Raw genomic sequence first — 24,932 nt, forward strand, 5'->3', positions numbered from 1 at the left:
AAGCAAGGAGACCACATGAGAGGGCCACAGTAACCCAGGCAAGAAGTGATGGTAACTTGAGACTACAGCAGCAGTGGTGGCCAGAAGGATTCAAGTCTGGATATATTTTGAGGAGAGAGCCAATAGGATTTCCCAAAAGAAATGAATCTGGGGTATTATGAGAAAAAGAATTACAAGAAAAGATTCTAAGGTTTTGGCCTTGAGTAACTGAAAGGATGGAGTTTCTGATCAACTGATATGGGCAAGACAAAGGGTAGAGAACAGGGCTGTTTATTTTTTATTTACTTATTCTTAAATTATACATTTACTTTTATCTATTTTTTAAATCAATTTTTTATTTGTGCAGGTGTGGCTGGGGTAGAATTCAGTTCAGTTTCAATTTGGACATGTTAAACTTAATGCGTCTATTAGACATTTAAGTGAGCACATTAAGTACACACACAGTCTGGAGTCTGAGTACGAAGTCTGAACTGGAGTTAACACTCTGGGGCGTTTGGGCACACAGATCATGTATGTCACCATGCAACTGGATGAGATTATCAAGGAAGAGGAAGTGAGTTTAGATAAAGGGCAAGAAGATCAAGCACTAGCTTCTGGGACATTCCAATATTAAATGGTAGGGACAAAAAACAGCAATGGAGATGTCCGGCTCTCAAGGGCAACCAGCAAGATGAGGAGGAAACTCAGGAGTGCTCTCTCCTGGAGGCCAGGTGAGGGAAGTATATTAAGGAAGTGGGCGTGATTGCCTGTCAGATGTTGCCGGCAGGTTCTGTAAGATGAGGACTCAGGAACCGACACCGAACATAGCAACATGGAGGATGCTGGTGTTCTTGACAAGAGTGGTTTACATGGAGCGATGGGGAGGGGGGATTGTCTGACCACAGACGGGTTAAAAGGAGGACAGGAGAGAGGACTTGGAGATACTGACAATGTTTTCAAGAACTTTTACTGACAAGAGAGTAAAGAAATAGCTTATTTCTTTATTGCTCACTTTAATCTTACTGCTCCTTAACGTTCAGGCCCCTGGTCATCTAGCTCTCATCCACCTCTCCAACTTATCGACCAAGCTCCCCACCTCAAACATTCTATAGACCCAGGCTGTCATTGTTCCGACTATACTTTAGACTTTCCTGTTGTCTTCACTTAAGAGTTCTCTCCTCCTGCTGTCTTCACTCATACAGTTCTCTCCATGAGAATGCCTTTCACTTCCAACTCCCTATTTCCAAAGTTATCACTGAAAACCCTTTCTAATGCCCTATCAGCCATAAATACTTCCTTGATCACACCCCCTGAGGCTTTCCCCAACTTTTAACTCTAACAATATTTTATTTGTACCCATCATGGCTTTCAGTGTTTTCTACATTCTACATTCTACATATACATTATATATAGTCTCATTTATCTTAGCTTCCCTTCTGGACTGTAAATTCTATGATTAGCATGCCCAATTAAATGTTTTATGGCTTGCAAGACCTAGCTTGGTGCTCCATAAATATTTGTGGAATAATTTTAAAATGAATGAAATGTGCTTTTCATGTTACATATCAATTAGATGTTCTGGAAGATAGAGGCTCTGGGAATTTCAATTTTAAGTAAGTGAGTCCCAGGCCCCTGCCCATCCCTATGATTCTGATCTAAATGGTCTATGGATCACAATTTGAGAATATTTACTTGGCAGGGGTTGGTGGGAAAGGAAGGGAGAGAGAGAATATAGCCAGAAAAAGTCCTTCTGTCCCTCAGATGAGAATTGGTTGTCAAGCACAATTCTGAGCACATCGCGTCCTGCTTTAAAACCCTTCATTCACTCAAAAAGTTAATTCAAATATTTATTGAACACATACATGTCAGGCGGTATCTAGAAGGCTGGGACTCTAGAGTGGGTACCCCACTTAGTATCCATGCGACCTTGGAGAAGATATAAACTTCTTTAGGCTTTAGTTTCCTTATTTGAAAGGCTCTGTAGAAAAAAGGAGAACAGATCTTTGAGGAACTGAGAGGTGAAACTGAAAGGTGGTTAGAGTACGACGAGTGGTCCAAAGTAAGATGGTAAACAAAACACGGCTCTGTCCTTCAGGGCCTGTAGCTTTTACCCCAAGAGCAATGGGAACCTAAGGGAGGGTTTTCAGCAGGAAGGTGTCATGTCCAGGGGCATATATATGTATTACATATACATGATACACACACACACACACACACACACACACACACACACACACACACACACACACACACACACACACACACACACATGAAAAAGTTCAAGTGGAATTAGCATTTCCTCCAGAACAAGGGAAATTAGCAATTACAATCACACCAGTGTAATATTTTGAGGGTACTAAGTACAAATACTAATTAATCTTTAAGACTTCCTATGTTCAATTTTCTAAGCAAGATGGAAAAGAAAATTAAATCTTGCTGTTGGTGTTAATGGTGATCTCAACTCATTCCTGGAACTGGGAATGTTTATGTCCTATATACACCTTTTCTCATTTTAAAACTCTAGAAGTGTCAAGTATCAGAAACTTAGTCTCAACTACAAAAAAAAATTTTTTTTATTAAGTGTGAAAGCAAAACAGGTACATCTATTTAAATATTTTTTACATATTTATAGATAAAACAAAGACAAATAATTTATCAAAAATTACAAGTTTAAAGAATAGTACTATTTTGAAACAGCCAATAAAGTATCTGAAAATAACCATATTTTCTCCATAATTGGTGAATACTATCTCCAAAAAAAGGGGGAACTTGCGTTTTCTTGTGAAAAATGTTTATTTTTAGATGTCTGCCAAGAAGATTGTTTAGGAACAGTCCATCTTGCTAAATCTGAAAAAGTGTAATGTCTTTCTCAAGAACTTCTGTTTTTACCAAATGGCTTTAAAAACCACCTGTGTTTTCCTTTGGGCTTAGGTGAATTCTTAATCTTCACTTGCAGACCACAGACACATCAACACAAACACAAACAAATCAGAGTGAGAGTTTTGGGCTGTCTTCTTCATACTGAGCGAAGAACTTTCTCCTTAGCTGGGTGAAAGACCATGGTGTACTGTGACGTCCAGTCTACTGCACAGGGTTTGACCAAGCCAAAGCAGCCACACCGAAAGAAATCTGCAAGGTTCTGTGTGAACCCAAGGCTGCCAAGAAAGGAAGAGAACACGTCTTACTACGTTTCCTATTAACATTTGACAAACATTCATTCAAACCATAATCATTCACTGAGAATTTACAATGTACATCCTTTGAAGATCCTGCAGGAATAGGCAAATCAGACATTTCCTTGAAATTCATGGCCCTTAAGACTGAAGCTGAGTTCCATTTCTGGACCTAAATCTCTATTTTGAGATTCCCTGGCTTCTGTCCAGTGACTTAAGTCCATTTTGGGTCCCCACTCACTAGAACAGGCACTGCCATCATTAAGCTTCTTTCTTTCCATTCTCACTGCTCCAATTCAGACTTTGAGTATCTCAAAGGCTAGACAGGCCAGAAAAACTGGTATCAACAAGACAGGATTCTTCTAAATTTTCTAAGAAACCCTCTAAATGTCTCTAGCTCAATTTCTTCATCTTATATACTGAAGGAGTCAGGTCCTCCAAAAACCTGTATATTCATAGCCCCTCATCTCCCAATCAAACTCCTTTAAAAACATTCCTCTGTCCAGAAGCTCAAATTCAAATTCCTTACCTTTGTATTAACAGCCCTACACAATAAAGCCTCAGGACTCCTCAGGTGTTGGCTCTTTGAACTCATCTATATAGACCTTTTGTTACAGCTACCCTGGCTTTATTTTTCCCATGATCACAACCAGTGGGGCTAGTCTTCTACCCTGGAACCCACACACCCCTACTCTTCCTTTAAGTCCAACCAGTTCTCAAGGCCCAGGTATGGGCCCACTCCCCCTCTGGAGCCTTCCTGACTACATGTCTTCACCATCATTTTTTCCTCCACTGAATTCCTGAATACTATCATCTATTCCATCTACAATGAATATTTATTTTTATGCATATGCCCCATCTTTCAAGTGCCTAATCCCACGCCTGAAACACATCAGAACACAGCTGTGTGGACAGATGATTGCGCCGCTGCCGCTGTTTACTGAGTGGGCAGGAAAGTACCAAGGCTGCTCGGAAGGCAGCTTCCTAGGAAGAAGGCGGACCACATGAAATTGATGGGGTGGAGGCAGGGAGGCACCTTGGGGATTGACAGGGCCCAGTGCAAGTGCTAGCCAGTAGGTGAAAATAACTTACGGGAAGACAAGTAAGACCAGTCTTTGGCTTGAGCAGAATTTAGAAGCTAGATTCAAAGTGGCTCCAAGGCTTTACCTTTAGTTCCTCCAGTAATATTGCCGTTACTCAGCAACTTCCCTACATGCCCCAGCTCTCTCACCGCTAGCCCTTTATTCAGACTCTTCTCTAGGGCTTGGAATGCCCTTCCCTCCTTCCTCATCATGCCCCGCACCACATCTCTCAAGGCTCAGCTTAAAATTCCACCTCTATCACAAAGACGTCCATACTTCGGTGGAGTAAATATTTTTCTGGTTAAATCACTGAGAAAGGGACTTCATGATGACTGCCAGTTTGAAACAATGTCACAAGCTTAACATTACTCTCTACTCTTCAGCACTTTGGCTGTCTCTTCCCAATTAAGTCAGTTTCTCTCCTCTAAACACATCATAGTCATATTCCAGGCTCTGATTCCCTTGTCCAACAGCCTAACAGTTTCATCTTGCACCATGAGTGTGCTTTAAAATAGACTGCTCGTGAGATATGCGGTGAGCCTTCAAATCCCTAGAGGACTCCAGGTCACCTCTGCAGCACTCCTGGCCTCTGGATCCCGATAAATATGACAGGGAGATAAGCTTCAAAGCCTGATCGTTTGTAGCATAAGATGATGGCCTTCCTACAAATACCCTCATTTTCAACTAAGGACAGGATTTATACAACCAATGCTCTGGGAAGAACACATCCCAAACCTGAAAAACTAGCTTTTCCCTGACATTGGTGGGCACATTTAAACACAGAGCTGTAAGAATTACTTGTAGTAGAAAGCCAGGCTGAAAATCCTGGCAAAGCTCATAACAGAACGCTTTCTACAGAGAGTTCTGTGGCCGGCTCTCTCAGCCACGTGCTTCGTTATCTCACACTGACTTCATGCCAGCAATATGCAGTCTTGTGACCATGTGGCTTGAGTGAAGAGATTCCCCACTCTGGCAAAACTTCAAAGTCACTTACTGTTTGTGCTGAGTCCAGGAGACTAAATCCCAAATTCTTACCACCTTGGGGCTCATGACCTTATCACTCATCTCCTGTCACTGAGGCGTCCAAGAAAGAAGAGGTTCAACTCTACCAGATGGCCAGTTAGAGGACGGCAGCATAGTCATAGGTGGTGACCTTAGGTTGGGAAACCCACGGCTAGGCCAGCACCTTCCACAGACCCAGAGGGCAGAGTAGGTCTCACTTACTTGTATGGCGTCCTCCTGAGGGACAGCGTCTGTTTCATATGCCTGCTCTGCTTCAGCAGGCTGGTCTTCTCATGGGAGGTCAGGCCCAGAAAAGCAATCTGAAAAAGAAGATTGGAAGCTACATGAAAAATACCACTATGCTGAGGCTCCATCACTCTTAGCAGTGCACCACAGGACACTGGCAAACATTCAGTTCTCCCTCAAAGACGACATCACCCAGCCTTCCAACCAAGGATCACGGTGAGGGCAAGGACTCAGCAGCTCTAAACTAGACTCCCCTATGTGTATCTTAGTCACTGGGCATTTTTTTTTTGATTGTCTGATTATTACTAACCTTCAAGAAAGCACAGTGCATTGACTTAGAATCATGAAATGATTGCTTCAGCCATGGCTTATGGTCATATTTAGATTCTCAACACATTCAGTATTCAACTTTCAGATGAATAAAACAATATAACATCAGTATTAGCGTAATTATCTTAACCTGTGTATGTTTCTTAGTGTGTCTTTGAAAAGCACCAAATAAAAAAGTTAATCTGAAGTGAAGAACATTTAAATCCATAAATTTGTGGTAGGGTAATACTTAAGGTAACTTAAACAACTCCCAAATGATTAGAACCCATATTATTCACTGAGATATCTCATCTAATTCTCAAAACAACCAAACATCAGGTTCCTTATATGCAAATCAGAGATTATCCAGGCATCCTCATCAGATTGTCTACGGATCTGAGATAATGTATTTAAAATATTCAGTGCAGAGGCTGATAGAGATACTAACTGGTCCAAGGCTGCACAGCTTAGAAACCGGCAGAACTGGGACAGACACCTCAGTCAGTGTGAGAATAAAACCCAGGGTCCTTGTCAGCAGTCTACAGTCAAAGTGACTCATCTACACAGTCAGGAAATAAAAGTCTTCAAATAACTGGATTTTATTTGACTTTACTTTCAATTCTTATATTTAGAAACTCTCCAAAACTTTGAGTCCACTTTTCTGCCTTAGAGAGTATAGACATATATACTAAAAATTAAGGATATTTTAGTCTCAAATAACTTGTTCTAAGAGTCCAGGAAAGAAGAAAAAGAATTAGAATTGATGTCTCAAATCTTAGATTCTACTTCTAACTCCACCTCCTACTGAGCCTTATGACCATAAACAAGGAACTCAGTATCTCTTAGGCATAGTTTTCTCATCCATAAAATGGAAACACTATTTTGGCACAGTCTGAATCTCAAGCGTTTGTGAAGCAATAGATGGGAAGGTGATTTGGAATATGTAAAGCATGTATAAACATTAGATATTATAGATGATCATAATTAATATTATTAATGACTGATGCTAACATCCATTCTTACTGTCTGAGTCTGTAGATATCGAATAGGAGATAAGGATGAATATTTAGAAACCGCAGTTCAGTCAGTATTATTAATTAATTCCTTTCCTTAGAAGTTTTTTCCTTTTTCTTACTTTATTTTTGTATTATTATTGCAGAATTGGTTACTTGCCCATGAAAATGGAATACATTGTGCTTTTGTCGAGTAATGTTCTAATTATCAGAGGTCTGGCGGTAATTGGCTCATACTGATCATGGCTGTCCATTCTATGAGGGCAGGCCATAGCAACAATGAGAATTAGGTTATGCTCATAAAGGCAGGCAGGCAGGCAGCAGGGAAGGGATAGAAGCTTCAGAGAAAGCTGAAGGTGGAGGCTACCGCCTGGAGTGTGAACTTTCTAATGGTCATGACCTTCTCTGCAAGTGTAATTACCATGTCCATTGGTTAGTGATGTATCTTTCCTTCCTTCCCCACTTCTATCTACTTATGTACTGCATAATAATAAGGATAACAAACAGGGCTGGAAAAAGTGAGGGAACATAATCATCTCACATTTGCACAATTGTTTACAGTTTATACCATGCTTTCACACACCATATAACTTTATTGTATGATGGAAAAAGCCCTTGAATGGACTGTCAGAAGACCTAAGTTTCCAGCTCTCATTTTTGCCATTCACTGGGTGACCCTGAGCAACTCAATTCACCTCTCTGTACCTCTATCTATGAAATAAGGTGGTTAGATTAGATAACTCCTACACCAACAACTTATTATTCTAAACTTTAAACCATCCTGTGAGAGTAGATAGGCATTACTATCCCCATTTTATAGACGAGGAAACTGCAATTCAGGAGTCAAATGACATGCCTAGACCCACAAAGTGACAAAGGTGGAATCTGAATCTAAGTCTTCTGATCTGAAATTCAAGTCTTTCTACCTCACTCTGGGTTATTAGAAATTTTACTCAAAGGCATTGGAACAAAAGAAATAAATACCTGAAAGAGCTGATTTATTAATAAAAATGTTGACCATGAGAAATGGAAACTTGCCAACATGAAGATATATAAGACCCAAGGGGAACAAGCCACAATCTGATTGAGGTAGGTCCACAGTCCATCTTCTTTGAATGTCGTAGCACAATGATTTGACCAATCTGTGAATTCACAAAAAAGGAACCCATTATTTAAAAAGGCAGCAAACCAGTGATCATTCTTCACAAAGATTAAAACCACTGCAGTTCTATTTAGGAAATAGAGAAAGTAAGACATGATGGCATAGGTCAGAACTCAACTTTAAGATTTTATCTTTCAAATGCTAGCTCAACAAAGATTTAAACAAAAAAAGGCATCTGTTAAGGCTATGATAATATCGTGCTGGTAGTTGGCAATGAAGTAATAAAAGCAAAAAACGTCCATAAAACCATCACTAAAATCAGCATATTCAGCATAAAATGCACTTGCCATAAGTTAATTGTTCAAGAACTTGGTAACTGAGAGTGATTATTTATTTAATAAATATTTGTCCTAGAAAATTATCTTATCCATGTTACGGCAACTTACGGGTCAATTACAGAACTGAATATAAACCTTTATCAAGGGTTCAGATCAACAGGCCATTGCTGTGGGCACAACATATCCTATTAGCACCTAGATACCATTGGAACACGACCTAACAACATTTACAGTTATTGAGTGTACATCTGCATTGGTATCGTAATTAATCCCACAGTGGGAAAAAAGCCAGTTGAGGGAACTCATGAGACAAGACACCCCTAAGAAAAAGATAGAGAACACGATTCATATGGTCTCAGCTCAGTTTCTCCCCAGGAATATCTACTTATATACCAATCAACAGTGAGGCCTTCACTATGGCCTTCATGATACTGACCCCATAACTCATGCAGCCAAGAGCAGCAGTAAGGAGAATACAGGTAGGAAGCAGCAGAAATAAGGGGACAAGTTTTCAAGGTTAAGTAAGATCAATGAATTTAAATAGGTATCATGGCCATTCATAAAGGACAAATTATTCTTGAAATCAGAATTGCATAGATTTGCACCTTGAGGTTTAATAAACGTCTCTAATAATTTGGTAAGTAGTTTTAGACACTTTCCCAAAGTAGCACTTAAGAGCTCTTGGGACAGGAAGAAAATGAGTCTATAACTTTACTACCAATTGTCTGTCCATTTAAGCCCTAAAAATCTTTTTTTTTTAACTTTTTGAGTCTCATCAACCATTTCTCATGAATATATACCAGAAGCAATCTAAGGGCAATCATCATAGAGTAACAATTAAGGTAAAAAAAAGTTAAGGGAAGTTACACTCTCTTTAGAGCTTCTCACTAGGACAGCAAAGAAAGATGCATTCCATGTACCTGATATGACAAAAAAAGAATATAATTTCCAACAGCAGGCAGAGAAAACAGCTGCTGAGGGGGAAAGAATATCTACTTTCAGCTTATGGATTTCTACTGCTCCTTTCTGAGAATTTTTTTGATAACACAGCATGACTCTGAAACTGAAATTTTCATAGGACTGATTTCAGATTTATCAAAGATAAGGCTGCAAATGGCCACATATACTCTCTTATGCAATATAACAGTTAATATGTATTAATAATACATTCTTATCAGGTAGTCATTGGCTAATGATATCGCTCCAGGTCATTTTCATCTTGGTAAATAGCTCTGAAAGTTACCATGTTTTTTCTAACAATGATCCAAAAATCTTTCTCCCTGTAACTTGCAGGATGCTGACACTTTGAGTTACTTACTGCCTATCCTGAAAACAGACCTCACAAAAGAGGAAAATGGATGGAGGCTGCACGGAGCCAGAGTAGCTGGAACTGTATCACACAGGGAGGCGGGTGTACAGCACCATTCTAGCACCAGGAGCATTCATGATAAACAAAGAAGGTGGTATGACAGCACAGCCTCTCTTTAGGAAAATGGGGCAAAAGTTCCTTTTTCCTATCTGTGAAATAATGATAAATGACATGATGTCCTCATTCAGTGTAAAGAAATACTGTCAGAATATAATGGGATAAAAGTAACAAAATATGTTCAGCTAGTCTATACAGTTGTAAGTGAATGTACAGCGGGACTGTTTCTAAGAAACAAAACATAATGTAAAAATTGGTTGAGAGTCAGAGAATAAAGGCAAAGAGGAGGGAAGAACAAATGTATGCAACTTGGAAAGAATGAATGTGATGGAAAATTACTTCTGTCCTTATCAATACAGTCTTATGCTGGACATAGACAACAAACAAAGGTGACTATTTTTAGCGAAGAGAGAATGGGGAGAGACAAGAGTGGTGTAAAATCTGGCTCCTCTCCCTGAAGATCAAGTCCAAGGGACAAGTGGGTCCCTGAGCCAGCTTAAAAGGGTTTTCCAGGAATATGCTTTATTGTCTGGCCTTAAAAGGGCAGCTCTTTCAACAGAAAAAAGCACTGTCAAAAAATCTTTTATTTCTTACTACAGGACATAACCTAAGAGGTTTTAAAATTCCAATGCTCAGGAACACTGATGGCCTTTGACAAGAACTGAGATCAGGGATCACAACCTTCTGACTCAGGTCCACTGGAGATAGTGGCATTTGCACTGAGCTACAAAAGCTTTCCCTAGTGATTGGAGACACCTAAGGTATCTGGTGGGAAAGGGGCTGACAAGGTAACTGAGGCCCTCTCCATGTCTTTGGAAGGGCTAAAAATAGACCATTTCCTAAATATTAATTAACAATCTCTAAAAATGAAACCCTAAACAAAACTTGTAATACTGGATTTTTCTGGGGAGGGTAACTGGGATGTTAGGGGACAGCACCAGAGGAATTATCTTCCAAAAACTAAACAAAATTTAAACTAGAGAAAAGTCGGTGGGTGAGGGGCTGGGCGGGGATGGGTGTTTAAGGAGCAGTAGGGTTTGGGATGCTAAAGGGAAAAGAAAAAATGTACTAAAAAACTTTTGACGTCTTTCTGAATCATTCCAGATTTTAGTTCAAGCAACAGATTAGTGTTCTACTGGCAAAATTTAAGACTTGAGCATAACAGGAGGGTGGATGGAAACGGATTAGTAGTGAAGCCTCTGCCTCTAGAATACAATTCTCCTAAAACTTTAATACATAAATAATGAGCAGTTAAATAAAGTCAAAATAAACTACGAGCAGTGTAAGTTTTTCCAGTTAGGTAACCTAGTCCAAGGTTTGAAAAGCAAAGTCATGCAATTCTTCAGAGCTAACCAAAATCCTTCCTGCTTCAATTTAAACCCTGTTCTTAGTCGATCACCTTGGAATAGCTCAGTGTCACTCCGTACATGAGATTCCTCAACGCCCTTTCACACTGCTACTGAGCAGTCAGTTTCCTTTCTCAGGGATACAGAATAAGTATCTAATGTTTTCTTCCAAGTTACTATTTCCAACCTTTGAATAATTGTTCTAGTTTTCCCATCAGGTCTTGAGCTGTGACTTGATATTTGTTAAATGGCACGAGCTTTCTGAGTTTTGTTCCTTAATTACTGTGACCACCTCCCTCCTCCCTCAACCTCTCTACTACCATTTTTTACCCCTATTTTATTTACTTATCACTTCCATTGCTTTACACTTGAGCAACTGATTTTTACTCATTTCAAAGTAAAATGGGGGATAAATCTGCACTTACCTTAAACAAATCTCTATTTTTTACCAATTCTCAAATTTATCAAGGTCACTTTAGAGTACAATCTCTTCTGAAGTACTGACAACTAACCTCTTCTAGCATTTCCTGCAGCTTTCCAATGCTGAGAAAGTCTTACAGGCATCCATTTCATTTTTATTAGGCATGGTTTATAGTCACCCAGCCAGAATGTGACATATAAGGGTTTACAAGAAAAAGTATGTGTGAGTGTGGGTGCATAAACTTGCTATAAGAAAAATGTATACTTACAGATGAAAGATTCATATATAATCCAGTCACACACAACGGAAAGGAAAAATAGGAAGAATATGTAATAGTGATGGTTGCCAAAACCTATATCAAAAAGAAAAACAACATATTTAATACTTTCTTACAACAATTTTCCAGATTAAGACCTTATTAACCACTTCCCTGTCAAAAATCTCCACCAAAGTAAAAAAGAAATAAACCAATGCTTTGCTTTTAAACACAACTAAACCAAAGCCAGACAGCTCTGATATGTCATGCTCAGCTGTCCATGTTAACTGAACTACTAGTTATTCACCAACTTCCTAAAAGAAGACACTTCTTCTGGACAGAACAAAGTTTACTAAGCACATATGGCTCTAGGATGGCCTATACAGTGCTGGAGGGAGGGGAGTGGGCAGGATTTTGGGCAAATCATACACTGTCTCTTCCTTCCTTCCATGTAACAAGTTTATGTAAGTAAAACTTCTGGACATCAAGGATTGACTTGGTCTCAGGAACAGACAAAATGAATCTGAGGGGCAGCACTAAACAGATACGTTGCAGGAGACTGGACACAGCAAAGAGGGGCAACCTGCAGCCTGGGAAAGGTCTACGGAAGCAAAGAAGGGGTGAGCCATGCCCCCTGTGGTATGTGCCACACTCTTGATGCCGGAGATGACAGCACTTTGATGCTAATGACACAAAAGCTCCTCAGCTACCATCATGTTCCCATTTTCTCCCAAGGTAGCAAAGCCCAGCAGAAGAAGCAACTGGACTCAGGAGACCCAGATTTACGAATGACAAGCTGTGTGACTACAGGTATGTCAATTTCTCTGATTCAGTGTTCTTATTTGTCACAGGGGGACAAAATCCCTTCTACTTCACAGGCCTGTGGCAACCAAAGCGGATGATGCATGTGAAGACACCATGTAAATGCAGTGTAAGAGAAGTGTGTGGTCTCATACTATTGTTTCTCCACTGCCATTCAAGGCTGCCTGTTATGACACCAATCATCTCATCTTTACGGTGGGATGGGGTCCATGAAGCCTGGGGGCCCAGGAATGATCTCTTCACCTGTCCTCTAGGAACAGTAGAGAACATCAGAATGCACTGAGGAAACCTGTCTGAGCTGATGAAACCTTTTGTTCATCGGGATTATAAAAGCATATTCTCTCCTGAAGACCCATGACATAGTTCCTCTGAAGTTCCTCATAACAAAGCCCCAGCTTTACTGTGACGGGTCAGAGCAAACCCAGGGCTGCAGATCAGGACAAAGAATATTCCCTGGGCAGAAGGCAATCCCCAGCTCTGCTGTCTCTGATTCTAGCTCCTACCTGAGCCTTGGAGGCAATTAGAGAAGGTGAATGAGGGACAAGACACAAAATACAGAAAGAACTTGCTATTTGGAAGACTGATGCTACTAAAGTGACCTCAAGCAAATAATCTGACGTTTTATATATTCACAACTCTAAAATGGAGAGAATACCAACCTCTGATGATCAAACAGGATATTATATGTGAAGGTGCTTTATAAATGCTAAAATACTAAACAAATGACATTAATTATTATTATCAACATCAACAGTCAGTTTTCCCAAAGTGTAAAACAACAGAGATAATTCTCTGGCAAGGAAGAGCTACAGAATGGACCCCTTAAAATGTCTTTCCACTTTTTCTGAGTCACACCCATAACTAAATATAGCTAAACTTCAAAATCGCCAATGAAAACTTGACTCTCTCACCAATGCACCGTCCAGTCCACAGGCAGTGTTGATCGTATCGAGCCACACAGGAGTTACACACATGGCAATGGAGTGACCTTAACGGCTTCCTGATCTAAGGGGGTAATTAAGAGAAATCCAAGCAAAAATCAGAGTCTCAAAGTGTTAACAAATCACAAGCAAAATCTTATTCCTAAATCGTAAAGGCACTGGCACAAATAATCCTAAATAGAGCATCAGTTCACATAGAGGCTCTGGAATGCCTTATTACTGTTTTCTTTCACATGTATCTTTTAATGAGACCAACACTAAAGGGGATCTGAATTCCAGAGCCTACTGACACTGACTGAGGGAAATGAGGCAGCACCTCAGAGCAGAATGAGAACTGCACCAAGGAAAAGGGAACCCAAGTTACATTTCTGGCTCTGCCAATAATCTGGGGAAAGTTTTTTCTTCCCTCTAGGCTATGAATCCTCAGTTGCTAAATTAAAGGTTTCAATAAGTGGTTTCTAGGGTCCTCATGAACCTCTAACTCCAAGTTAGTTCTAATATATGCTTCATGGCAGGACAAAGCAAATAAAACAAAGACATTAACCACAGGCAATTTCAAGAGATTATAAACATCATTCTCCCATATATTCAAGGCAGAAAATTGTTGACAGTAATGCAAAAATTAAACAAACAAATTTTACACCTGGTAAAAAGAAAGGTGTATAAAGATACCATGAAGATTTGACAAATGCTTACATACGCGATGTAACCAAGAATCTGCTTTTACTATGGGAAAAACAAATTATAAAGAAAAGACTCACTCACAAGACATGATGTACAAAATGTTCTAAAGTCCAGAGAGCCGGTCTCTGCGAGAGTGATGATATTCTGAAAGACATCAAGTGTGAACTTAATGCTTACGTTTTACTGGGGAATGGATGATGCCTGGTTATATACCATTCTCACAGCTCTCTCCAAACTGAGGTAGCTAGAAAAGCAATTAGGAAGGCTTGCCACCTTATAATTCTGTGCTTGAAATATGTGACTTTTCAAGGTTGCATTTTCAACCATAGCCAATAAATTAGAATGTACAGAAACTACACCCCTACTTCCCGCCATGAATGGCAACAATCTCCCAGCCCTAATCTGCTAGAGAAAAATAAATACACACATATACACTCATAAAGAGGAAACAAAAAACACCTGTATACATCAGAACTAACGGTTATAAGCACCAAAGGCACAGCCTTTCAGTAACATTAGCTTTAAGTAACAAAGAAGACAACAGAGCCTCCCCAAATTCTAAATGTTCACGAGCAATGGAAGACACACCATATCATCTGACGTCTTCCTCACGTCCGAGGAAAAGAAGGGGCATCTCTTTAGCCAGTAAGGAGAAGGACTCCCCTTAACCCCTGCCTAGATACCCTCCATGTGTTTGATGGGGGAACTTAAGCTAAAAAATCATTATGTAAGTATTATTACAAAGAAGTAGGAGCTTATATCTACTGATGGAAATTGTATCTGAAAAAGCCTTGGTAGGATATTACTGTAATAGAAAATAAAAATATTTTTTAAACTTTCATATAAATAAGCATGACAGTGGAGAAATCTCATTTTGCTGATTTAATCAACATTCACGTCACATCTATTAGGTGCCAGGCACTGGAGATGCAGCCCTGGCAAAAACCAACATGGCTGTGACCTGCTGTAGTTTACATGCCCTCCTATTTTAAAAAAAAGTCAGTAATATTACAAAAAAAACTCACCATTTTCTTTTCTTCTTCAGAAGCCTTAGTGAAGCCTGGATCAGTGGCCCAAGTCTTGTAGAAAAAGTAGAGGAAAGCTGTTATGCTGAAGATGAAAACAAAATAGACAGGGGTGCCTCCTAGATGTTAAAGCCAAGTTAAGGAACATATCAGACTTCCAGTAAAAATAGCATAATTATGATGTAAGCAAATTTTATCACTGGTGCCTAAGAATCTCTTTCTCTACATTCTAGCCTCACCTTCCCTTATGTACACACATCCCTACCCTCAAAGCTGGCCCTATCCTATGTTCTAATCCTATAGGAATTGGCTCATAGTTGGCTAATAATTAATCTCTTCTCATTAGTTGAAACTCATAAAATGTTGATAGGAATAGTTGCAATATATGAAGAACCTCCTAAAAACTGAAAAACCTTCCAGATCCAAATAAGTTAATTTCTAATGGTGTAACTGTGGCTTTCCTGTGAGTATCTAAAACAATATTTTTCGATCATTTCACCAAAATCATTAAAAAAAAACCCCAAACCATTTAATTCAGAGATTCCAACTAAAAATATTTCCCTATATATTAGATAAACGCTTGCAAAACTTTCCTACTGTAAAGTTTATAGTATAACTTAATCCTCGTAATTGTATTAGGTTGAGTTAATCTAGAAACAAAAGAAAATGCTCTCCTTGCAAAGTGATTACAGATCAAATATCATCTGGAAAGGCAGATATTATGGACAAATTAAGATAAAATGATTCAAGGGTAAACATTACCCACTTTGAAGGGTTTCTGAAGTGGTACAAATTCTTTGTACAGGAAGTTAAATTTTGTTCCAGGGGAAGATATATGGATGCGCAATAATAGACCAATACACCACGAGTAAACAGTTCTCCTTGCCCAGTTTAAGTCATCATTGACACAGGAACTGTATCTGCCTTCCAAGGTTTTGCTAAGATGTCTTGTGCCAAACTTCACAGTGGAAAAGGTGGCCATAAAATACACTCTAAACCCTTGCTATTCAAAGTGTGGTCCATGGACCCATGCACATTATAGTTTGAAAAGCACTCCTCTAATCCACAAAAACTAGCACAATCACATCTGGTTCAGGGAGACAGGAACAAATCTTGTTGGTTTAGCTTATCAGTTTATCTGCAGGTGGGCCTGCAGGGGTTTAAGAAAGAGATAGGCTTTGAAAAAGTTATGTGAAATTGAAATTTTAATTCCCATAAAATTCTGATCAACACACATGACACAGTGTCAAAAATATATTCAGTTGAATCATATGATAATCTCACATTGAGTGGACTGAATTTAGGGCTCCTGTTCTGAATAACCTTCAAAACAAATCCCAGGAGAATCCATGGACTCTCACCTTTCAAGTAAGCTGCATTGTACTATATTCCTTCACAGAAAATCCAGACATTCCTTGCTTTCGTGCCCTTGCTTTGTGTGGTTCATTGCCCTCAAGTGCTCCTGACTTCCCCTCATTTACTCCTAAAACCACACTTTCAGGATGTCCAAGTCCTAACTGCCTTCAAGGCCTGACTTATACCCTCCCTCCCCTTTAGGTCTTTCCTGATTCCCTACAGAAAAGGATTCTCTCCCTTCCCTGCACCTAAGAATGGTTATTCTACGGCACTTAGCCTGGTTATAGTTATTGTGGACACCTCAGCCTCCCCTGTTAGCTTGTGACCCTTCTGAAGTTAAAAAATTTCTTGACGTGGATCTAAAATCTGCCTTTTGGTATCTTGGACTAACTGGTTTTCCTTCTTTAGCTCCTTTTTCTACACTGTAGGTGTACATTATGGCTGTCTTATAGATATACCCTACAGAAGCTGATTCCTCTTCTGTCCAATAAATTTTGAGTGCTCATTCTGTACAATGCACTGGCTTCCAAATGACAGGCTTCCAAACACTAGAAATCAGAAGGCAGAGCTCACACCTCCATGGTAAGCAGCAGCAGCATTTCTCATACAACAAGGTTTTCTGGGTACGTTTCTCTGTTCCTGCTCACACTTGCCATTGTCTCTTTTAAAAGAACAGAATTTGAAACAGAGCAATTTTTTTTTTTTTTTTGCTTGGACACTCAAATGCTCCTTATCTATCAGTGGACACATTAGCTTCCTTGAAAGCTGCAGCACTACCCACACTGAACTTGTAGTCAAAGCCCCCCCGGCTCTTCTTCACTTGACCCAAAGCTATGTCATTCTCACCACAGTGTGTGTTTCTACACCCTGATTCTCTGAAACCCAGTATGTAAGACTTCACATGTATGCATCCTTCTTAAACTTAACCCAGTTATAGCTGGAATCAAAAATGTAATATTCAGTGGTTCACCATCTCTTTCCTGAATCTTAATCTTACTTCCAAACTCATCAGTAAGGTCCTGTCTCTCTCAAATCCACCTCATAAAAACCAAACACATTATTGCTGAATATACAAAAAGCACCAGAAGAAACTGAAGAGCTAAACTAGAGCTGCTCATAAAATTAATTCCAACATGTAGCCTTCCCCACAGATTTTATTCATATGAGTAATTAGTAACAATAATAAAACAATAGGAATTATTTACAGAATGCCAATTATGCAATGGGGACTATGGTCAGCACTTCACAGACATCACAGCATAGTAATCCTTGCAGCCATCCTGTGAACTTGCTACTGTGAACCCCAATTTACAGAAAAACTGAGACCCAGTGAAGTTTTTTGCCCAGTGGTATATAACTTGTAAGAAAAGAAGCCAAAGCTCCAATTCATTCTGTCTGATTCCAAAGACCATACTCTAGGGACACAGTGCCCCAGACCCTCTTCCCATGATGCGCAAGGTGGCTGCGGGGATGGAAGCCTCATGCAACCCAGACCTGGCAGCATGGGACAAGATTAGTACACATGCTCAGGATGGGTCATTCCAGGGCAGGACCTCAGTGCACACCCACAGCAGTTCAAACAGAATTGAACATTCAGCTTGAAAAACACTGATCTGATGGTGCCACCTACTGACCAACATGCTCTCACCAGCAGCAGACTCATGTGAGTACTTGGATCACATGGCTTTATGCTGTTTCATAAGAGTAAAATACCCCTCCTGTCGACTCCAACATCTGAAGATGCTGTCTAGCTATGGAAATCAAATCAGCTCTTCTGATGTAATGGCATCTTCACAAATAGTGAACAGCAGTAACCTCAACTGAATACTAACTTGAATACTAACTGAATATCTCTGTAATTGAAGTTTTGCAACTACAGTGGAGCTACATTTTTGTTAATATTGATGCTGCAAATCTGAAATAATTCAATGCAAAAACTACCTCATTTTGTGCAAATTCAGAAATAATGTGAGTTGCCCAAATATTAAAAATTCATCAAGAAATACAATTTTAAAACCATACTTACTCCACTGCACATGAGTTGGCAAATAAAAATATCGCCTAGCCCTCTATTATGTTAATTACCCTAGAATTTACCAACCTTGGCATTTCTACAAGTGATCGAGTATTTTTATATCACATAATGATATCATCCCAGCCTTTAATAAGTGGTGGTAGCAAGGCTAGTGCTTAAAAAGCTGCCCTCAAGTCAATAATAAGAAGACAAAGGTTAAATTAATAAAAATCTTTTGAAAAAAGTCAAGGGACCTCCATGTCAAGTTATGCCATTCATTTAGACATTTAGACTAGAAAATGTCTAAAAAATATTAGAGATAATGCTCAGAATTAAAAAGCATCATCAAAGTAAAAGCATGCTATTGTGATAGTAGATGTATGTATGCACTCTGAGAACCACATGCCTCTCTCCCTTTACATTTATTCCTATGAAAAAATATGCTTGAATTGAGTGTATGCATCTCTCTCCTAAACAGTATTCTTTATTTTCAAATGTGCCATATCAGAAAGAGAAATAACACAGAATTAAAGGAATATGCTTTAAGGTACATATCTACCACGTCCCTTCTTCTCCTACCCGTAAGGAAAGCAAGGCTCTAATAGCTTCCTAGGGTCCCTGGAAGGGGAGAAAGGAGCCCTGAAAGAGGCAGGAATCTTGAAAATTGGAGAAAATTCCTCCTTCCTAATGGGAGCTACAAATAGCTATAAACCAAGAAGTAACTCCTATCCTCACTTCTAGGTGACTGGGCTTGGCCAATCCTAAAAATACAATACACTCCTAAGCTAGACTTGGCCTGGGGACCCTCCTTCTCAGGAATAAGCCAATTCCTTAAATTTTTTTTTTAAAACCATGGGCTGCCATCCATTAATTAATAGGTCATGAAAGAATTAAGTGGGCTTGACCAGCACTTTTAAAAAAGGAAACAGAATAGGATAAAGTAACAAAATATCAGAGTAAAGCACACATTAGGATTATTATTTTCTGAAACTTGTTTCACATATGTTTTGGGTGGCAATGCAGATCTATTTTTACTGTGCATTGACAATCACTGCCTTGGGTAACAATGCTGCACTGACCGTTGCTAAGGAGGACACATTTCCTCCAATATTCCTCCCACATGAGTCATCTTATCCAGAAGATTTATGAACCAACTATAACTGCTGACCAAGTTAAAAGAACCGTCTGACCTTAAAAAGAAAATCAAGGCACTACAACAAGTTTCTATGTATCTAAGTAAAACAACTCATTATATTTTTCTTTCCTATGAGTAATAAATACTAGACACCTGCTGTTTCCATAGTGTACTCTGAGATCATTTTCAGAATTGAGTAGATTCTCAACATTAAACATCTTCAACCAGAATCATTAAATGAATATAAATTTGACTTACATTCCCTGGATTTCTTCTAATATCTAAATTTCTAACAATGGCATTACTAATTTTTAAAAGCAAAGTGAGATATGCATTTAAATTTAAGCTTGAAGGATATCAGGAAAGAATAAGATAAGCCAAGTCACAAATATCCAAAAAATGGAACTTAGCAGAAAGACTGTCGGTAAGTACACAAGGCTCTTATAGCTGACCAAGAACCTAAAAGAAAAAAGGAGAAACGTAGGTATTAGTGAAAACAAGTACGAATCATATTAATTTTAGTTCTAAATCCCCTTAAATAATAATAGTAATAATAATGATGCCCTCACATAACAGCATTCACTTACTGAGTGCTACGTGCCACTTTCCATGTGGTAACAGAGTGAACACCATCATCACCCCACTTTCCTTGTGAGAAAACCGAAGAACCACGACTCTCCAGTGAATGCTCTAGCTCTTTTTTTGAAGCTCCAATGGTGTCATAGTGAATGTTCTAGTTCTTATAACTCATACATTATTTCATTCCCAACAACTGTATATTTTCAATGAATCTTTTATTTCTATTGAAACATCATACTTGTATTTCTTTTTGGGGAGCATATCGTATTTTCAAATACTCCAAAATGTAAAAGTTTAAATACTTGGGAGATTCACCTTCACATTTAACAAGCTTTGTTCTAGAGGCTAGAAGGATATTTTTGAAATATACTGATGCACACAACCTTGAGCACTTTCATCCCATAATCAGCTTGAGAAGCAGACACTCAATATAAAAAGATACATAAAGCCTAACAGTGACACAGTCATCAAACACCAACCATCTCACTTGGGTCACAAGCAACTTGGAAGCCCACATATAACTTACTCAAATGTTTAACGCCATAGTTTAAAAAGAAAAAAAAAATCTGCCTTTCACATTAAATACTCAATATAGCAAATCTATGCATGAATATAGTTTGCCTGGATCTATTTTAAAATTTATACCAGAAAAAAACAATGGTTGATGATGGTATGACAGGGTTTTTAAAAAGCTATCAAGACCATAAGCACAATTATGGTGAAATAGTATTTGAGAAAAACTAAAGACCTCGAACCTCAGGCACCCAACATGCCACCAGGATAGGCCACATGGAGCCCACGTGACCTCCACAGCATGGCCTGTCTGAGATTGTGCAGCAAAATGTGTTTGACCTAATTAAGTGGTGCAGTAAACTACCTGGTTGGTAAGAGCCTGCTACTATGGCCTGTCTACCTCTGATGGGTGTCACATAGCAGCCTGGATCGATAAGCAACCTCCTGTGGAGCTTAATAATAGTGGCAGTTTACAGCTGCTCACCTCCGTGAAACTGGGACTCTACAAAGTGGGAGAGAGGAAAGCAGTATGGATAAAGCTACCATATGAATCTGTCTCTCATTTGAATTGTGCCTGTATGCTAAGCCTTGTGCAACTCACAAACCAAAGTTTCCATATAAGTTTGTAATAAGGTGGGTTTCTATTAAAACAAACAAAATCTCAAATGCCCCTATCTTAGGTGAGTAGATATTGCTAGTCTTTGCTTTCTCCCTGCAAGAAAAAGAAAAAGTGATGATTGTAATTCGGCTTCTAATTTATTTGAAGAACAAGTCAATTCAGTTAGTGGAAAACAAATGAATATCTCTAAGTTTTCTGAATAGGAGGCAATTTTAGGCATTTTGCTATTTTTCAGAAATTTGAGCTTTTATTTAACATTTTAATTCTAATTCACTTCCAGTCTTCTGTCCTGTTCTTGAGTGACCAAGGAGTAAAATTCCTCTAATGCTTTGTCTTCTGTTATGACAAAAGCAGCTCATGCTTCTACAAAATGCTGGTAAGCAAAAGAAGGACATAGGAATACTATAATCGACCCTGAAGTGAGCAACACTCCATTTCCTTTTAGTCTTTTCTAGGCATCATTGTCGTTGCATTCTCTTTCACTCAGTGACTGAAAATGTTCAACAGGAGAGACAAGTGTCCTGCTTGTTTGGGCCTCACATTGTAGGAAACGGTGACTAAGAGTCATGAAGAAAACACAATGGAGTGACCCGGAAGAGCCAGTCAGGGACATTGGAAGTGAGTCCTGAGTGACGTCTCCCGCTGGGCAACAATGTGGTATCAGAACACTTCACACAGGCACAAGCAAGAACCAGGGCTCCGGGTGGGCATGAGCTTGATGTGTTCTAGAAAGAGAAAGAAGCTCAAGGGCAGTGAAGGGAAGAGATGTCAGAAGGGAGGGAATGAATCACATAATACCTCACAGGCAAGGAGTGCGGGTTGCATTCTGAGAACAAGGAAAAGCCACTGGAGGGCTTGACATAGGGAGAAAAGACAGAAACCGGTTTGCTTTTTGAAAAGACCACACTGATTGCTAGGTGAGGACGACCTGTAGGGGGACAAGAGCTGGAGTCAGGAGACCAGTTAGGAGGTTGGTCTGGCTGAAGAGACGGAGATCACAGACCAACTGAGGTGGAGCAGGAAGGCCTTGGTAATGCGCTGGGTGTGGGAGGTAAGGAGAAGGGTAGAAGAGAAGAGGACAGCAATCCGAGGGTGACACCCATTATTCCCGTGAGGAACTGGATACCACTCTTCTGGGAAAGGGAGGCGTGAAGAAGAGATTGGGGTGTGATGCGATTATTGAGCACTGTGTGTCAGCCAGGGGTCTACCACGGTATACATATAAATCATGAAGCAGGCACTGTCACAATTATCATCCTCATTTTATGAAGATGAAGAAACTGAGGCACAGAGAGGTAAAGCAACTTGTTCAAGGTCGGACGGCTGTGTGGTAAAGCTTGACTTGAACCCAGGCACTCTAACTCTTAACCAGTGACTATATATAATCTTGCATGAATAGTGTCCAAAAACTAGAACCATACCATAGTTACTATTTTATAACTTCTTATGATTTAATTAAGTTGTTTCAACTAAAAAACACTAAGAGTAAAAATAACCAGCTCAAAATGAATTTAGGTTTAGAAAAGGAAACAACAAAATTTCTGAAAAATGAGCAAAAATACCTCAAGATGCCAAATAGTTACAAAAATCTCCCCATTGTTCACCAAAACTAACAATTTAAAAGGTGAGCTAGGTAGGATATTTATTTTCCACCAATTGTCAATTCATTTGAATTACTGGATTGACCAATTTGCTTCCAGTCAAATCATATGCCACCAAAGCCCTTCTCTCTCACCCTGAGGATATTTCTATGTGATAAGTAGCATTCATAGTTTAATAAAAATATCTGATTTCAGCCAATTAATAATAGAAATAAGCACTCAGATTGGAAATGCGATAATCAGTCTTACAAAGACTAATATACACACCTTGGAAACAAAGATGTCAGAAAAAACAATGTTACTAGAAGAGATCCTTTCAAAAGCCAAGAATCTGAATTGAAGTCCAGTATGTACCCAACGGCCCACATGGTAGTCACAGAAAGCATCAGCAGCAGGAAGAGCTGTTAAGAGATTCAGAATTTTGAAGGATTAACTTTATGGATTTTTATCTCCTGAGACTCTAATAATAATTAGTTCAATAGAAGAGCTACTTCCTAAATATATTATACAATAACAATTAATACAACAGCAGAATATAGTTTTTTTTTCGAAACTGCTGATTGACAAATTTGAAGTTTGAGAAATTCCAAATCCTGCAAACAATCTTCTAAAAGCCTTACATTTTATAAAATGTGGTTTAAACATGTTTTGTTTTGTTTTGCTTCCTTCCACTCCAAGAAATGGCAGTCTTTTAAGAAAAGTGTTCATGATAGCTGAGATTTAAAAAAAAATAATTTCTTTCAAACAGCATTATATGTAAGAAAGCATAAAGCAAGACAAAAAGACCACACAAAAATTAAAGCACCCAAGACTCAAAGGAGAGAATACAAGAGTTCCAACCTGGGTACCAGATGGGGCTATCCCCTAATAAAGAAGGTTAGAGGGAACAACTGTGCAGAAAAGATGAGTTTCATTTAGGGCATCTGGAATTTTAGATGCCTACTGACTAGGAAACAGCCAGGAGTCAGAAAAGCAGACCAACCATGCAGAAGAAAACTTGGTATTCATTAGTGTACAGGTGGGAAAGTTATGAATGAACAACATCCCGAGGAGTGTGTACAGGTAGAAAGGGACAGAATTTTGGCCAGCAGAAACTTTTAAGGGGAACAAGCTACACCCAAAAAGGTAAGTAAGAAAGAGTGATCAGTGTGAGCAGAAAGGCAAGATGAGGGCAGAAGAAAGGTTCTAGTAAAGCCAGGGAAGAGAATTTCAAGAAGGGAGTGGTTCTCAGTGTCAAATGTCACATGGAGGCCAAAGACTGAGACACATCCTCAGGATGCTAATAATTCAGGTTTATTCTAGCAAAAATAAAAGAATGAAACACCCACAGATCGTCAGTGGGGCTATCTGCATTGAAGCCAGGCGCCACACCTACGCAATGCAGTTCCTTAACTGCAATATACATGACCCTGGAAGCAAGCAGGGCTCTTGCAACAGCAAAGGAGGAAAATATATTTGCCCTATCTTCTTCAATTTTTGCTTTTCAAAGCCCTATTCTGAAGATGGATAATTTCCCATGATATCAAACCTTTAATATGCCTCTAATTCTAATTTGCATAACAAAATGCACAAGTTTAGATTTTTTTCAAAAGGTAAACTTAGAATCTATAAGCAACATAATCTCAGAACACAAATAAGAATTAAAGGTGGATCTCAAAATTTTAATCCCAGATATAACATTCAAAGATAAGCCACACAGTTTACTCATTCAACAAATATTCTAGCGCATACCCTATACTAGGCACTGCTCTAGGCACTTGGAACACAATGAATTTACAATTAAATTCACTGTACAATCATGGAGCTTAAATTCCAGCAGGGGAAGACAGACAAATGTACTAAGTGAATTTTATGGTATATAAAAAGCTGGATCACACAGAGCCTTGTAAACCATTGTAAGGATTTTGGCTTTCATTCTGGGAGAAAGGGGGAGACATCACAGGACTCTGA

At 39.1% G+C, this 24,932-nt stretch overlaps 1 protein-coding gene across 1 annotated transcript in view; it reads right to left on the reverse strand.

The window, feature by feature from the left end:
- Positions 1-2,534: 2,534 nt before the first annotated feature.
- Positions 2,535-24,932, reverse strand: part of ZDHHC13 (zinc finger DHHC-type palmitoyltransferase 13) — a 44,975-nt gene continuing 22,577 nt past the window's right edge. The window contains exons 9-17 of the mRNA XM_064492512.1: positions 23,250-23,383; positions 20,027-20,129; positions 15,166-15,288; positions 14,222-14,284; positions 13,427-13,520; positions 11,706-11,789; positions 7,789-7,946; positions 5,459-5,556; positions 2,535-3,134 (exon numbers count right to left, since the gene is read on the reverse strand). Coding sequence (XP_064348582.1) covers positions 2,996-3,134; positions 5,459-5,556; positions 7,789-7,946; positions 11,706-11,789; positions 13,427-13,520; positions 14,222-14,284; positions 15,166-15,288; positions 20,027-20,129; positions 23,250-23,383 — 996 coding nt within the window. The 3' untranslated portion in view covers positions 2,535-2,995. The remainder of the gene's footprint in view (positions 3,135-5,458; positions 5,557-7,788; positions 7,947-11,705; positions 11,790-13,426; positions 13,521-14,221; positions 14,285-15,165; positions 15,289-20,026; positions 20,130-23,249; positions 23,384-24,932) is intronic.

Source organism: Camelus dromedarius, chromosome 12, assembly GCF_036321535.1.
Source record: "Camelus dromedarius isolate mCamDro1 chromosome 12, mCamDro1.pat, whole genome shotgun sequence".
In the NCBI taxonomy this organism is placed as follows: Eukaryota; Metazoa; Chordata; class Mammalia; order Artiodactyla; family Camelidae; genus Camelus; species Camelus dromedarius.